Source organism: Henckelia pumila, chromosome 1 (genome assembly GCF_033568475.1).
Source record: "Henckelia pumila isolate YLH828 chromosome 1, ASM3356847v2, whole genome shotgun sequence".
In the NCBI taxonomy this organism is placed as follows: domain Eukaryota; kingdom Viridiplantae; phylum Streptophyta; class Magnoliopsida; order Lamiales; family Gesneriaceae; genus Henckelia; species Henckelia pumila.
The window spans coordinates 75,062,792-75,079,771 of record NC_133120.1 but is presented as its reverse complement, the minus strand read 5'-3'; the positions used below and the strand labels follow the sequence as shown (position 1 = coordinate 75,079,771).

Here is a 16,980-nt window from a genome sequence, read left to right as displayed (position 1 = left end):
TTTATTCATATATATTTACATTTTTTTTAACTAACCATAATAGGATAAAATGATTAATGAATTTTAAATTTATGTAATTTTTATATTTTTTTTGTTTTAATCTTTGTCTATATTTTGTAGCGGCCCTCCCAAAGGCGAGATCCGAGATCCGCCCCTGTTGACGCAATAATTTAAATTAAGGTTTAGAATGCATTATCTATAACAATTTTTTTTTCATAAATCTATAGTGATCAACATATAACATATAAAATTACAAAATCATATTTAATATAATTTGATTAACAAATAAAAATTAAATCATACATACATGAGATAAAAAATAAGATGAATTCATGTTACGAAGCATGTCATAATTTCTCAAGATTAATAAAAAAAAATAAAAAACTCAATCGAACTGTAATAATTACATAAGTTTCAATATCCATATTGTGTTAATGTAAAACTACAATAAACGTAACACTTATATTTATAAGCTTACATGAATTATTGATAATGTCTTATTCTAAATTGTTAATGTGGATGTAAAATAATCATGACCGTAAATAAAACAAACATTGAAACTGCAAGTGTTACATTGTCGAAAATGTTGCAAATATTTTTATTAGTTGCAATTTCAAATATTATATTGATTACATTATTAAGACATGTAATAGAGTTTTTTTTTTCTTTCAAAAAATAGATATTATTATCATGAAAATCATTTATTAACTGCGTGCTAATAGTTTTTCATTTCAATTTATTTATTTAACAACGTTTATCGACAACAAAAAATGTTTCGATGCACGTGACTTTTAATAGTATATATATATATATATATATATATATATATATATATATATATATATATATAATTGATTTATTTAACAACGTTTATCGACAACAAAAAAATATTTCGATGCACGTGACTTTTATGTACCATTTTAAACAACTTATAAATTGACTATAGTCGAGTACCCTTCGACCTTGAAACTATAACACACTATAATTACATTACCATTCTTTTTATACTTGCATTCCTGACTATTTTCATAGAACAACGTACAATAAAATCACAAATAGTTAATTAACAATTTGAAAACTTTTATTCCTTTTATTCATACTGTTAAGTTGGTAATAGATGGATATTAATTACAGACGAAAGAGACCAAAAATCACAATCAAGGAGCCATGATTTTAATTAATGTGCACTGATTACAAGTAAAGCTATTCCTCGGAACAAAAACATTAGAAAGCATGTAATTAAGAAATTTCAATTCTGAAAACAAAACTGGGATATGGGCAAGTCTTCAAAAAAACCACATTCAAAAACATTATGGCCATGAAGAAAAATGCACTATACAATGTAACAACATTTTATCTAATCAGAAATGAAAAGATTGCATCGAGAATTTCTATTGTAAAATATGTTTCTTTTTAACATGACGATGACGCTATCTATACAAAAGTTTCCTTCAAATATGGAAGGCAAGAGACTCAACCAAATCCGAACCCTTCATTGGCTTCATGAATAGCAAGCAGCAGTCTGTCCTCAAGACGGCGCTTCGATGGATATTCTGGTAGATCAAGCTGATTGAAACTGCATCATTAAGTTAAAAAACCTTATAATTGGTTCCATAATAAGTCACAGCACGTAAAAATTTAGATCATCAGAGCAACAAAACAAGTAAGAGGAGCTGAATGGTGAGGCCTGCATGGGATATTATTGCAAAGCGTTCTTAGAAATAGTTACTCAGATAAGATCTCTAGACGGTGTAACCAACGGGGCCACCACAAGGGAAAGGAATTAACCATTCGGAAAAAAATCGCAAGCCTATGGAAAAATTGATTTACCATGTGTGAGCAGAAGGTAAGTGATCCGGAGTGCCGTAAGCCTTGTGAATTTGAAACTTCTGAGATCCGGAAATTCCTTGCAACGCACTAAATCCTTCTAAAGGCACCTGGGGTGAGGACAAAATACAAACAACTTTATATGACTTCTCGGATGCAGAGAAATAAATATCTATAACCAAACGAAAAGACTATGGCAGGCACAACAGTGATGAGCATGACACTTGCTTATGCAGGTGTTCACAAGCTAGGAAAACTGCACCGTCTATTCATATTCAGATGTTAAAACTAAAAATATTTGGCCATCCAGTCTCATCAACTCAGGACTCAATATGATTAAGATCTGAGGAACAGTTCAAAAGAAACTTGTTGCAGGTTGCATAAACGGTGAAATGAGAACAGAAAGTGAAGCACCTTTGAGGTTCCGGTAACAAATTGCAGGAGGCGAGCCTTGTCCTCCTTGCTAAATCCTTGAACAACCTCCCAGAACCATTGAATTGCAGGGGAAGCGGCAGTGTAACCAGTATATTCTGTATTCGCCCTTAAATCATCCACTGAAATACAATATTTTTTTTGGTTGGAATTGGGAGTGGAATAATCAACTTCGACAATCAAAAAAATAAATGATGCAGGACCAAGCCCAAATAAGAATAATTACTTCTCCAAAAAGGGAGGTGATAAAGACCATGAGAACTCTCCAAAGAGAGTAATAATAAAGACCAAGAGTTTAATACTTACAATCAATATCTGGCAGCCCACTTATCAGGAGTTCCAATTCCTTGTCATTGAAAATCGATACCAAATCACGAGAAATTAACTCATTGAAGCCCTCCATAAAAGCATTTATTTGAGGACGAATTGCAGTTGTCAACCGATGCTCAGCGACCAGATCAACATATTGGTGCTTGTTTTCCTCGGTTACTCTGGTATTTCGCCCACCAGGTATGAGTTCATAGTCAGTCACCTGCAAAATGCAAGTCCTGCTTGTATAACTTGACAAAAATAAGAAACACATATCTTGCTTTATGTAATTTAAAACCACCTACTTCAGCCCGTTCATAAAGAATTAACTTTTCTTCATCTGCATCTATGCTGAATGTTAGGTCTAAAACATCGCTAATATCATTCTGCAAAACAGTGAGTAACAAAACTCAAGTTAGTTCATAGGTTTTACACATTACTGAAAGAACAAAAGGAGAGTCTCTAAACATGACAAACCTCAAGCATCCATTTTAAATTCTTGAAATAATCAGGATCAATAGCCTCAATATCATGGTAGGTAACTTTAACCCCAAGAATATGCTTGTAAAAGGACCGGGTGAAGTGAACATCTAGCAGCTGTCCATCAAATAATGCCTTCCCCACCTGTAAAACATGACAATACATTAGGTATGACTAGTACTCAGCTCTTGTCAACAAAATAAATTACAAATGGTACTCACCACTCGGCCAACAAATTTGAAATACGAAAGATGCTCTGTTTGGTAAACAGAGTTAGGATTAGGCTGAAATGTCGATTCATTTCCAACTGTTGTAAATAGCAGGGCTCCCTTGTCAAAGATCACCCTCGAAAGCAACTGATACCATTCCCTCGTAAGACCACCTGCATCGATTCCTTCCTCTCCTTGGAAATGAACTGTCAGCCTCCCTTTCAAATCTTGTGCTGACCTCATGCGCAGCTGATTATACGAATCTTCAAGAATGTAAGCTCTTCTGACAGATATCCTCAAAGGGCTGTGGTGATGATCATGCTGATGCTTGATCTTTGATCTAAAGTGAGATCGTTTGTTATCAAAATCAATGAAACGGGGAACCTTCAGCATCAGTGAAAAAGACTTTTCAAGCAATCCTGGATTTTGTCGGATAAAGGCATTGAGAAGCTTTCTGTGCTTCTCTGAGAATCTTACAAATGCAACATGTTTTTCGTCGACTCTCACAGAAGGTCCTGAAGTCTTCTGTTGACTAGCTGATGCAATAGCCTCTTCAACATCAGGACCAAGGTCACCGCCTGCGGCTGTCTGACCAGGATGCAATTTCTCACACATAACGAAGAAAGATTCTATATATGGCAAGACATTCTGGGAACCCGGAGGAAGCGATGGCACCAAACTGGATGGTTTAGCAGATGAAGGTGACGGATCAGGTACCATGTCTGAATAGCTCTCTATTTTGCTTATGCAGTTGCTCAACTCCTTCCACAAGGGCTCAAGAGCTATATTGATATCACGTACAAGATAAATAGCAGCAGCGTGCTCCTTGTCAGATAGAATCATATGTTTTTTATCCTTGTTCACAAGCACAACCACCAGAGAGCTTAATGCCTGCAAGACCCTGAGAACAGGAGCCCCATGAGAAGTAGTAGTACTAAGCAGTGCTTTCTCAAAATCCCCAAATGTGAGCAACTCTTCAGCTGCAGACTTGGTAAGGTTCTGAACTGAAGCGGCAAGCTCATTTATGAAGAGATGACAATGAATGGGGGCAATTGCCACCAATTTTCTCAGCACCTCTGCCACGAGAGTGTATGCATTATCTGATAGACTGAAGAAAAGGGGAAAGAAATTACCAACTGCATGAACTAGAAATAGAAACATTACCCAAACCACACCAAAAAAAGTAGTAAAACAGCTAGCTTGGAGGCACACGCTATAAGGAGAAGCCTATTAATTTTCATCATTATGACGTGATCATTAAAATTTAATTCAGAAAAATAACTAACAAAAAGAGACCCATGCAAACTCAACTGCAGACATCCCTACGCAATCACGTTCACCTGGCTAAATGTTCGTCACAATGATTTTTTATCTCTATCAAAAAATTCAATTACCTTTTAATCAAATTTGAAGGACCAAGTACGTGAAGGTGACAGATTTGTTGAAATGTGAGCATCTATCTCGACACAGTTTAAAAACATAAGCTAATACCCCAACTTAACCAAACTTCCAAACACACACATGAGTACTGCCAGTCATCCAGAATTTTATCGACACCATACGTCAAGAGACAACTCAGACTAGCTATTGAAAAACAAACAAAAGAGTAGCTATTGGTTTCAGTATACCCTTCACGTGCAAGTAATGAGCATAGAAGTTGAAGTTCTGGTTGAGGTAAAGTATTCAGAACACTTAAAGCACTTTGTTCTCTATCAGCACCAGATGAAGATTCCTTCATGGAAACATGAACCTCTGCTGACGTAGAAGCAGACACATTCATATCAGCATCTGTTGTCGAAGGCTGGACGTCAGATGGCTGTTCAGATGCAGGTGCAGATGGACCCTCGGATGAATTTGATTTCCTCTCAGCATTATCAATAACAACGTCCAATAAATTTAGCAGCTGTAAGGTATCAAAGCATAAAATAAACTAAAAAAATCGATGATGAGTAGATGACACAATTAAAGTTGTTAAAATCGCATACCTGTTCCAAATGGACTATACTTCTTAAATAAAGTGATTGATTCAAAAGACTTAAAAGCAATGTAAGTGGAGCCTGTCCTTCCAGATATTGATTTTTTCCTAACATCTCCTCGTCAACAAGTGCTACAGCTTTGCCTCGTCTGTCATCAGGGCCCGGTAACTCTTTAGTGGACACTTGCGGTAATCTGAATTCAAGTAATAGCTTTGCAACGAAAGGATGATTACGAGCCAGGTAGGTAAGAGTCTCAAGAACTCGTCGAGACACCAAAGGTGGAACACCTGTTAAATGAGGTAATGAATGAAAGTAGATACATTATTGAGGTGGGATAGTCAAAGTTGAGTAGACAGTTTCTCTGATAAAGTAGTTTGATTACTTCAGTCAAACATTGAGTTGCATGAAGATAGGTAGGTTCATTTTCAACGAACAGATTTTGGAGGTTCATTAAAATAATTGGCATCACTTAACCAATAGTTGGTGGATTTGGAGGTATTAATAGTCATAAGAAACATTGGCTTTTAACAGAGAAATGGCAAACTCCAAAATTAATTAAAGCAGTTTTGATTAGAGGCAATGAAATTAGGAAAGTGTTTACCATCAGCACATTGAGGGCGTGAATACATCACATGACTGGGACAAGCATACAGCCTATAAGGGGGTTCCATAACATTCAGAGAAGAGGCAGAATTCCTTTTATCCAACATCAACAATTCCATCAAAATTTTCACCAAATCAATTCTGGTCTCAGCGTGAGAACAAAGGTTCAGGAGGAGTCTCAGTTCACTTTTATATAGCGGCTGCAAAACCTAGATTAGTTAATACATACATATCATAGAGATGATACTAAGTCGATAGAGCACCAGACACACAACAAGAATACCTGGACTACACGGAGCAATCGTATTAATGCTTTCAAACCCTCAGTGTCAATTAACGGAGCCCCATCAGCCTCAACTGGTTTAACACCCAAAGATCGACGAGAAAGAATTCCACCAGCCCTGTCCAAGCTCTCCCCTGGCCTAGAAGATTCACCCCTGCGATTTCTAGGATAAATACCAAACAGAGTTTGATTGTATCTACGCGCAAACCTTTCACGCAACATGTTGGCCTCAGCAACAAGCGCCGGTGTCAAATTTGAAAGAATAGCATCAGATGATGTTAGAAGAACCTAGGAAACGAGAAGAAAAACGATCCAACATTACAGAAATAAAAAATTAGTTAACAAGAAAATTACAGGAGAGAGAAGCAAACAGATCGTGAGATACCTCTTCTCTAATGTCTGATGGAAAGGTTGCAATTATTGAGACAGTGTCCATTTCAACAGGTTGACCTTCCAATTCTTGGGCCTGTTGCAGCCTTTGTGCCCTTTGCTGTGCCAGAACTTCTTCACGTATGTCAGGGGGGAGGGCTGCAAGAAATTCAGGGTCGATATCTTCATTATTTTGCGGCTCTGGATTTTGAGGCTGTGGAGCTTGACCCTGTTGAGCAGAAAGAACCTCAGCTCGCAACTCCTCTGGAAGTGCATCAAGAAAGGCAGGATCAATCGAAGGATCAGCATCCTGATTATGTTCTTCTTCCAAAGGTTGTCCATCTTGATCTGTTTCTTGGATAATATCTTCTGAAACTTCAGTAACACTGCGGAGGGATGCATCTCTGCCACCTACAGATGAATTATTGCCAAATGATACATTTGTTCTCCTTGTTCGACTATCCGACCCACCTTGTCTATCTCCACCATCGTCATGGCCATCAGCACTTCCAATTTCAACATCCAGACTCCGTAAGCTTTCCCCTAAAGTTGCTCCACTTTCGCTGCTTTCTTGACTCACAGCTTCGATGTCACGAACTACATCAGCGTGGTCATACTGCACCTCAGGAGGTCTGTTCAAAGTTTCTGTTTCCCGAGTGGCTTCGTTAGCAATAGGGGCAGTAGAATTTCTAGAGGTGTCCAATGCTGCTGATGAAGGCGGAGGTGCATAACTCCCTTCAACACTATCATGATTTTCAGCCAAGTGTTCAGCTCCCACCTCAGCAAACTCAGGAGACCGGCCGACTTCACTTTTGTTTTGGGATTCGGGCAATGTAGTTTTGTTGGAAGATTTCTCAGATGACGGCCGCTTCAAGCTGGAAATAAGTAAATCTTCAAGACCTTGGGGAATCACTGATGCATCTGCCCCACTACTAAGCTGGCCTTCGTTGGCCCACAAGTTGAATCGATGTCCTTGGCGTCCATTTCGGAGTGAACGGAAAAATGAATCCAAACGTGGCAAGGAACCCTCCGAGTTTCTACCAGAATGAGCATCACGGTCATTCTCTGAAATAGAAGTTAAACAGAAAATGACAAGACAATTAGAGTAAAAAAAATTTCTGCTGAAAAGACTGGACTCGACCCTTATAAGGTCATAATGAAATAAAAATTGGAATAAATCCACTCCATGAGGGAGGGGTTGTCAAAAAGTTATGCACCTGATATTCTAGGAAGACCTGCACGCATGGAAGATGGTTCCACTAGAAGTGGATGCTGTGAAGGGGCAGTACTGTCACCACTCCTCCCCAAAAGGTTATAAATGGATGTAGTACGCCCCTGGCGTCTAGAGCCAAAAATTTCAACAGGCATGACACGGAAAGCTTCATTAGAGATGCTATCTTGACCAAATACCTCGATATGATCAAACACATTCACACCATTCATTCCCTCACCAAGCCGTACGATGACACCATCCTCATCATCCTCTTCATCTTCATCTTCATCCATCACCTCTTCATCGAAATCGTCTTCATCGATTTCGTTGTCATCTTGATCTGTATCAGGATGTGGTAAGTGATGCGCATCATCTTCTTCAAGATCATTGTGTCCTTCACCATCGGCATCTTCGTCTTCATCAACTTCATCACCTTCATCACCTGACATATCATGATCATCTTCTTCCTCGTCGTCTTCATCAAGATTCCCTTGTACACCAGACCTAATTTCAAATCTTATCCCTAGAGTATCGAGTCCATTTTCAAGATTCCTTGCATCCTCGTTATTTTCCTGCATGTAGTCATCTTCAGCAGCAATGAACCCCCCATCCATATCCTGATCATGTTCCATATCATCAGTGACAGTCTCAGAACCAACATAATTCTGAACAGTCGCAAAAGCCTCATTCCGGTCATTTGGCACTAAATTTTCATTAGCATGCGCTGCAGCATCTATTGGCTGCAATGTGTTACCACCATTATCTTCCATGGGCTGACTGTGGTCAGATGTTTTTAAATGCTCTGCCCTCCCACTGTTGGACTCAAATGCATGAACATGTTCCTTTGTCACCGACTCCAAAACTTTCACTATTCCCGTTACAACCTTCGGAGAATCAGTATGATCGAGGTCTAACACACGAAGAGTTTGAGTCAGAGACTGAACAAGACCAACCTCTATGAAAGTAACAGAGGCTTCGGCAGAGATGTATGAGCCTGTCGGTGTACGAGCAGCGAGAACATCATTGAGCAGGTCAGTGAGAGCCTGATTGTCGACTCTTGGTTCTCTGAGACCATTACCGGAATCCAGAAAATCATTGAAGACATTGTGAATCTCAATGAAGATTCTTTTCCTTGCCTCAGTTGAGCGAACACAGGCGGCCACCAGAAACTGGTTGGCTTTGCTTGCCAGTTTATGACGCCAATCCACCTCCATTTTCCTCTCTTTTCTCTGATTCTTAGAATATGGGAGAAATTTGTGCAGGACGTGGGAAAAAATACCACCAGTATTGCATCCAGTAGCACCTCTTTGATAAATTCCCTTGAAACTACAAACTTCAGCATCTTTCCGAACCAATATATGTATTGACGAAGCATACATTAAGAGTATTTCAGTCAGGAGCTTCAAAATAAATACAATCTTCGCCATGGACAGCGCAGATTGTTGATTGCTGGATTCATTCTCCTCGAAAACAGAGGCAACAGTTTTTCCTTTACCCTTGCTTTCATATGCATCAATTTCCATATCAGTCGATGATGAGCCAGTCTTAGTAATGGACTCATCTTCTAAAGGAGGAGGCGTGAATGAGATGACTGAATCGAGTAGAAGATCAATAACATTTACAAAACTCTGAGGAGATTTCCTATGAATCTTGGAGTTCTTAGAATTTGTATCAAGATGCTTCCCATGTCCACCAGGAACCACTAAGAATTTGTTACCAGTGCCTCCCTTACCATCATTAACTTGTTTCTCCTTTTCCTCTGTTTTCTCTCTCTCCTTTTCTTTGTCTTTGCCTTTATCTTTGTCACGATCTTTTATTAGTACAACATATGGCCTATCACCGACCATCTCTACTTGGCACACAGATTTAGCCGCTTGCAAGAAAATTACAGGATCCCTTTGAACCACTGAACTTAAGTTCGATAGAAAATTACGGGCAGTAAGCCTTCCACTAGACTGCCTGCTGGAGAGAGTCGCAACACTATGTCGTATCTCAGACTCCATAGCTTGCTGGAGGGTCTGAGAATCTTCAAGTATATGACGTACTATAACAGCCATGAGACCATCGAAACCAACAAACAAGCTACTAGCCGGCAAGGAAAGAAGCAAATGCAAACCTCCAGCATCCAGAAAACTAACTGCAACGGAATGAGTTCTCGTGAGTGTAGAACATAGCTGCAAAATAGCGTGCATTGTTTCAGAGGGTAGTTGCTTTCTTATGCAAACACAAGCCATTTCAACGAGCCTCTTTTGCTCCTGTATATCCAAATACTTTGACATTGTCCTCAAAGCCATTTTTTGCTGTTTGTCCTCGTCAATAGTAATGGATGTTTGATCAGTAACATCATTCTTCTTTAGGAGTTCCACTATATCAGCATTTAACTTTGCATCGACTTGAGCAAGACGATCAATGGCAACAAAAGCTGAAGTCACCCATTTTGGAACTTGACATTTGTCTTGGTCGTGCAAGCCAGAACTCCACAGTAAAAGAAGATGCAAAGTAACTTTAACAAAACCACTCTTTGATGCCAATTCTCGTGCTGCAGTATCTTCATTAAGAATTAAAGCAAGAACATGAAAAAAAGCAGAAAGTATGTTTTGGTTCCCACAGTCAGACATGTCACCACAAAGCTTGACCTGTTCAATAATAAATGAAATGACTCTAGGTCGATCCTGGCCTTCGTTTTGTGAGCAAATCATCACAAGCAGATCCCGAACAGGAAAAGCTAAAGAGCCTTTCACTTGCAGAAGTTTCCTGCATGTTGACAATAGCTCATCAATCGGAGGAAGTTGCACCATTTCCTCTTCAATAGTTTGAATGTTTTCATTTGTGGCATCCTCTTTCATGTCTGTTCCAGAGTTACCAAGGGACATTGCAAGCGCTCGAGCAAGCTCATCATCTTCCTGGGTTTCCTCGGGATGTGAGAACAACCATTCCATCGCAAGCTCCACGCTATTTGAACCAACCTGCCTCAGAGCCTCTTCTGCGCGAGATCTAGAAAACCCCATCTCTGCTATCATTGAGATAGTAGTTTCATTTGGGGGAGGACCAGCAACGCGGCCCATATTACTACTGACACTTCTCATTTCCACACCAGAGAAAATGTGCCTAAAGATATTAACCACCCTTGAGATGAACTCATAACTGCATTCAGGGAACTGTGGGTGGGTCCAGACAGGAAGTACAGTCTTCAGTACCATGGACTGCATAGTTTTGACAAATGTTTCTGCATCCCGGGGAAATGGAATATCCCCGCTCACAAGAGGCTGGGTGAGTAAATGCTTCGTGAATGAAGATAAAATAAAAGAAGAAGTCACCAAGTGGTCCATAAGTTTTACGTAGCTAGCTGAGGGTCCATAGACCCACAAGTGATCATCTTCTGTTTCATTTTGCCTTCCATCATCAGTCTCCATAGGAGAGGCAGGAGCTCTATTGATGGCAAAAGGCAACTGACTGGTAGCCTCAAATGTTGTCAAGACTGATTGAATAACTCCACGTCCATATAAGCAATTCAATATAACAGGATTACAAGAGTCGGGTTTGTCCAAAAGAATGTCATCAATGAAATCGATAACCTTGCCGAAGTAGCGACATTTAGTTGAAACAGAAGCATCAGATCCTGAGGAGTTAACATGCCCCACAAAATTCATGTGATCCAAAGCTATGGAAGCAAAAGTGGAAGCCACTGATTTCGAAGGAGGAGACACATTTAGCACATCATCTCGTCGTCGAGATGGAAGCAGCATTGCCTTTCCCAACTCTTGAAACAAATGGGTGATGTGAATGGACAAAGACCTTATCATATCACGGCAGGAAAGATAGTATGACCTCTGATTGTCATCATCCTTTTTAGCACTGGCTTCATCCCCTCCAGAAGTACCGGATTGATGTTGTCCCTGACGATCTTCAACTTGTAGATTTGAAGGGGCATCCACAATCTGTCGATTCTGAAGCCCAGAACGAGTGAGATCACGATACAAGTTTATGAGGTCAAAAAACTGGGACTCAAAGCTCCATCCTGGCGTTCGCCTTCTAAGTAAGGGATCAATTAACTGCCTGAAAGAGTTTAGCCTGGGGTCTTCAGTATCATTCAAGCCCAATTCTGGTTGCCGAGAAGCATCAATTCTACCAGCAAAATCCTCCTCTGCCTGAACCTTAGTATCTTCAAGCATTGCAATTTGCCACAGAACTTCACGATGAACACAGCCTATGTCTTCCAAGACATCTTTATTTCCAGTGCCAAATTCTGTCAGCAATGCAGAAACCCATCGACTATCCTTTGAGGCAGCAAGAAATAAGAGGAATTCAACAATGGAGAGGGATGAAAATACAACACTGTCTGGATTGGCACTAGGGTCCAGCAGAAATGATCCAGAAACAACACTAAACCCACTCAAAGTATTTTTCAAATGATCATGAAGAGAAGCACAGAAAGCACGAGCCAGGGGAGTGGAATGATGTTGAGTGAAACATTTAAACACCATGGTGCTATGCAGCGCAATGGACATGCCTTCTGATGATTGAGTAATACTTGGACGTAAAACAAGTTTAAGTAAAGCTTCAATGCCAGATTTCTCCACAAACAACCTACATGTTTCAGAATTTTCCATTGTCCTGTGAACTAGTACCATTACGTGAAAGGTAGACAGCTGCATACACTGCTTATCACTAATGCCTTCGACAGAGCAATCACTTGCACCAACCAGAGAACAAGCACCCAAGTTTTCCTTGTCCTCAGGTTCCATAGAATCCATCTCCATTGCATCACTTCCATCAGTTTTTCCTGACGACCCACTGCACTTTGTCTCCCCAAGCGACGCAATCTTATTAATTATTTCAATAATTAAATCAACACCAGCACCTCTCAACAAAGATACATGACGAAATAGCTCTTCCACAGAATTTGCCAAAGGAACAATGCCTTCATTTACAGCCATCACATACTTTCTGTCAGTAAATATGTGAAATAAAAAGCGCAAAGCCGAGGTTTCTTTCACAGCCTCTAGGCCCTTAGCATTAAGGCAAATAGCACCCAGGCCATTGGGAATACATGTGATGGCTTTTGAGGAAGGTAACACCCCCGCAACAACAGATGATAGAAATGCATTAGGAAGACCCAAGTCATACAAAACATTAAAACATGTTGGATCTTTATGAATCATTTCGCTCACAAGGGTCACTGCTGAAGAATAGATTTCACCTCCAAAACTTTCCTTGTTACTAAAAATCATTGACAAAGTTGGAGTCAAAGAAACATCACTAGAATTCTGTAATCTTGCAGAATTTGCAGTGGCATAAGTAGCAGAACCGAGTGCCTTCAATAATGCTCTGATGAGCCTCTTCTGAGTATACAACTGGTCACTGCTGTACTTGGAAGAATCAGTGATGGTCATTGTGTTATCCTTTGTCCCAGCTGAGTCAATCACTCTATGTACTTCAATCTGTAACCGATGAACCAAAAGCTCTACTCCACCCAAATCTCTAAAGAGGGTTACAGCTGTATTGCTGTAGTCCATGAGCTTCTGCAGTGTTTTCACAGCTAAAGATACGAGATGCAAATGAGTGGGATCTGCATCTTCCAGAAGGGGTAAAAAGGTTGGCACCATCCCAGATCCCCTAACGACACTCCCAGTACTTGAAGATGATACTACATGCAGAAGGTAAAATTGTAGAAGTGCTTCAACAAAGGCAACTGATGACAAATCACTCGTCATATTTAAGGACAAAGTCGCTCTTTGCAATACATTGAGGAGTATCATACGATTAGCACCTGCAAAACTGATACTTGATCCACTAAGGATCCGTGCCCGATCATGCGATGCTGAATATGAAGCTAACTGTGCTCCCAAGGCCGTCATTGCAAGTGTTCTTATGGTTCCAGAAATATTTTCTTCAGACCTCACAATTCTAATTAATTCATTTGTGTATTCTGGCTCATTGGCAAAAAATGAAACAAGTTCATCATGAGAATCACTTGACTGGACAAGCACAATAAAAGCAAGAAGGCAAATCTTGCTGTACAGTCTGCATATTTTGGGAGAATGGAATGCACGAGCATATCTGATTCTGGTCAATAATGAAAATCTTAGCTCTGAAGATACATTATACTGCTCGATACAAAACTTCATCAGCGACAGGTCATCTTCTTTGCGTAGTTGAAGATCAGGGAGGTGGATCACACTCATACCAGAAGAACTTGTGCCATCGCTGGTTTCCCCAATGCTCGAAGAAGTAGAGCCATGCAATTCAAAATAGAGAGTCGATCCAATTCGACACTGCACTTTGTCACAATCATTCTGTACCTCTGATGGAAACAGACACAATCCATCCTCCTGAGTCTTTTCATGTAATGTGACACATGAATACAATCCCAAGCCTTCTTCCTTGCTGCCCCAACCCTGTGCAAGGGACAGGAGACAACCGTTTACTGACCCACATCCAACCAGCTTTCCACTGACGTGAAGTTTGGATGGAGTTATTTTGACAAGTGCAGAAAGAGTCTCCAAAGCTGCTATAAGAATTTCAGGATCTACTGACGCGAGTAAAAGCTTGAAATGCTGAAGACAGAAAAGAAAAGAGTTCAGCAACGTAGGTTTAACTACAGAAGCCAAATTTGAAGTCGATATAAATACATCTAAAAATACGAGGATTGCCGAAATTCATTCATGACGTGTAAATAGTCTAGTACAGATGGAGTAATACTTATTCCCTACAGGTTTACCTCTAAGCCACTAAAAGAACTCTTGTTATGACAATGCTCTAGGATCATTTGCATCACTCTCAGAATTTGTAACACTGCTTGTTTTGGGAACGGGTTGGCATCGTTTAAAATGTCATTTGATAAAAGAAGGTCATTTCTAGTTGCTACATACGTCTTCAAATATGTGTCGAAATGCAAGAAAAGTGGTCTCCAATGGTGAAAATTACCCTGAAGAAAAAAAAAGGAAATAAAAAAAAGTCAGAAATCAACATAAACAAAAGCATGAAGATGAGAAAAATGATAACAGCTAGAAAGTTCCAACACCTTGCCGTACTCCCAACGAAATCCTGACAGAGGAATCGCAATATCCTGTAAAGGACATTGGATCACCTTGTCGATGAAAATCTTTATTCTTGGAGGCTGTGAAACAATATGCAGTCAAAAAGCATTGTAAGTTTTATTTTTTTTGTAAAAAAAAAAAACTTAGCTTAAGCAAAATGCCAAAACATGGATAGTATGAAAGGTATTGGTGAGTAATCATTGTCAAACATTAACAAATGTTGAGAATAAACAGAACTCAAACCTTTGAACATTTTTTAGGGTCAGTAATCACGAACTATGCCAGATTATAGGTTTTGCAAATGATTAAAATAAAATCTTTAACCTCCCTATCCAAAAGTAAAAGTAACTACTGTTGAGTTGAAAGGATGTATATGCCAACTCATTTTAGTTGAAATAGCAATCTTTGAACTTAAAGAGTCCTGGAGATTTCAGTGATTCAGCATCTTCTCTCATCGTCTCAAATTAAAGACGTTTAACTCCCTTTCCCAGAGGTTAGTCCCATCCATAATCAAATTGAAACACAGAACTCTATCAAATTGAAACAATTCCAATTTAATTTCAGTTGCTTAACTGATATTCCATTAAAACTTATATAAAGTGCTGCAATTTCAAATTGTAACCTCATCGAAAAAAAATGAAACTTGAAATTAAACCAGGCAAAATGGAGTCTTGCCATTGTACTTTCCAATTATTGTAAAACTGAAGATTAGCACTTTCATCATAAAAAGAGAATGTTTCATCCACAAATTCTCTCAATCTAGCACAAGTATATTCTTCCCCATCTCCCAACCTCAGCAATTCGATTGTAAGACATTGAAAACTGCTAAGTATAACCATAACCTACAAGCCTTGTCCCTCATCATCTCGTACATTTGACAAAGTAAATGGAAAACTAAATGCTTGGACGACTAAAGACTTTTATGCAGAGTTATTCACCCAACAAAAAAAAAAGTTATCCCCAGACATCAAATAGACCATAATCACCCGCCACGCCAGAGATTAATTATTTAGACCCCGACACCCATCAGTCAACAGACAAATGCAATAAAATAAAAATGCAATAAAAAAAAATGTAAGACGAGCATACAGTCTCGGCGTCAAGTTTAACGGAGGGACCGATAGTCCCTTCACTAGAGAGAAGCTGCCGAAGCCTTGAAGGCAGGCTAGATCTTATATTCGCCATTTCTGAATCCTCTGATACTTAATTCACTGCAAAATCAAACAAGCTCGAAAATTTTAAAAACAAAAACAAAAAAAAACAGAGTAAAAACCTAATCAATCGAAACCGCAAAAAAAGTCAAAATCAAACAAAATTTCGATAAACCCATCATCAATCAATCATATCTCAAACAGAAAAAAGGAGGGGATTACCATCAAAGGGTCGGTACCGGTGGATGACTTGCACATGGAAAGGGTTTCACTGTACAAAACACTTTCGAGAATACGGGGGAAAATAGGAAGAAAAGGAGAGAAAAATGAAAACCCAGAAGTGAAGAAGAAAAAGGGTTTCCTTTCGGTGTTTTTGTTCGTCAATTTTGGCGAAGAAGAGGAGCCTGTATGTAACCCTGGAAGAGTGAAGGGCACCGTTCTTATATACACACAAATACAACACAGTATGCGTAGAGAGAGAGTTTCATCGTTACTTGCAAACACACATTTTTTCCATTTTGCCCCTCTCTAATTATGGAATTTTTCCTTCTCCTTTTTCCCCATTTTAATTTTTGAAAAATATTTTCTATTCTTTTTTCTTGACATTTGACTTGAAAAAATTCAAAATCATCTTTAGTCCCAAAAAAAATTTCAAAAATCATATTCGTGTGTTTTTTCATTTTAGATCTTGTAAGCTAGTGAATTTTGGATTAACATTGGATTTTTAGTTTGGTCTTTTTTAGGCCCAAAACTAGTAAAATCACCAAATATTGTTTAGTTTATATTATATTCTCCTACACATGTGACAAAAATAAAGTATAAATTACATACATTAAATCTACCTAAGCATAAATAAAGAAAAATGACAAACTGTGTTCCTCTCATTTTGAAATTTTAGATTGTTTTCTTTATTTCTCTTCACCTATTGCTTAAAATTTTATTCTTGACATGAGTCACATGGAAAAATATTAGTGTCAAATGATTTATATTTGATGTATTTAGTGATTGTAGGGAAAAAATATTAAAAAAAATCCAAGTGTTTGAATGAAAACAAAACTTTGGCAAGTTATATCATTGATGTTCAAAAT

At 38.8% G+C, this 16,980-nt stretch overlaps 1 protein-coding gene across 1 annotated transcript; it reads right to left on the bottom strand.

Annotated features, from left to right (window-relative positions):
* Window positions 1–1,336: 1,336 nt before the first annotated feature.
* On the bottom strand, window positions 1,337–16,349 carry LOC140875395 (E3 ubiquitin-protein ligase UPL2-like). The gene is made up of 17 exons (XM_073279096.1): window positions 16,115–16,349; window positions 15,831–15,952; window positions 14,726–14,821; window positions 14,423–14,629; window positions 7,706–14,258; window positions 6,505–7,553; window positions 6,120–6,407; window positions 5,835–6,036; window positions 5,243–5,520; window positions 4,886–5,160; window positions 3,270–4,365; window positions 3,046–3,192; window positions 2,874–2,954; window positions 2,566–2,791; window positions 2,242–2,381; window positions 1,831–1,937; window positions 1,337–1,576 (listed from the first exon to the last, which is right to left on the bottom strand). Exons 2-17 carry the CDS (start codon window positions 15,924–15,926, stop codon window positions 1,474–1,476), a joined length of 10,944 nt encoding a protein of 3,647 aa, XP_073135197.1. The 5' UTR covers window positions 15,927–15,952; window positions 16,115–16,349; the 3' UTR covers window positions 1,337–1,473.
* Window positions 16,350–16,980: the final 631 nt, after the last annotated feature.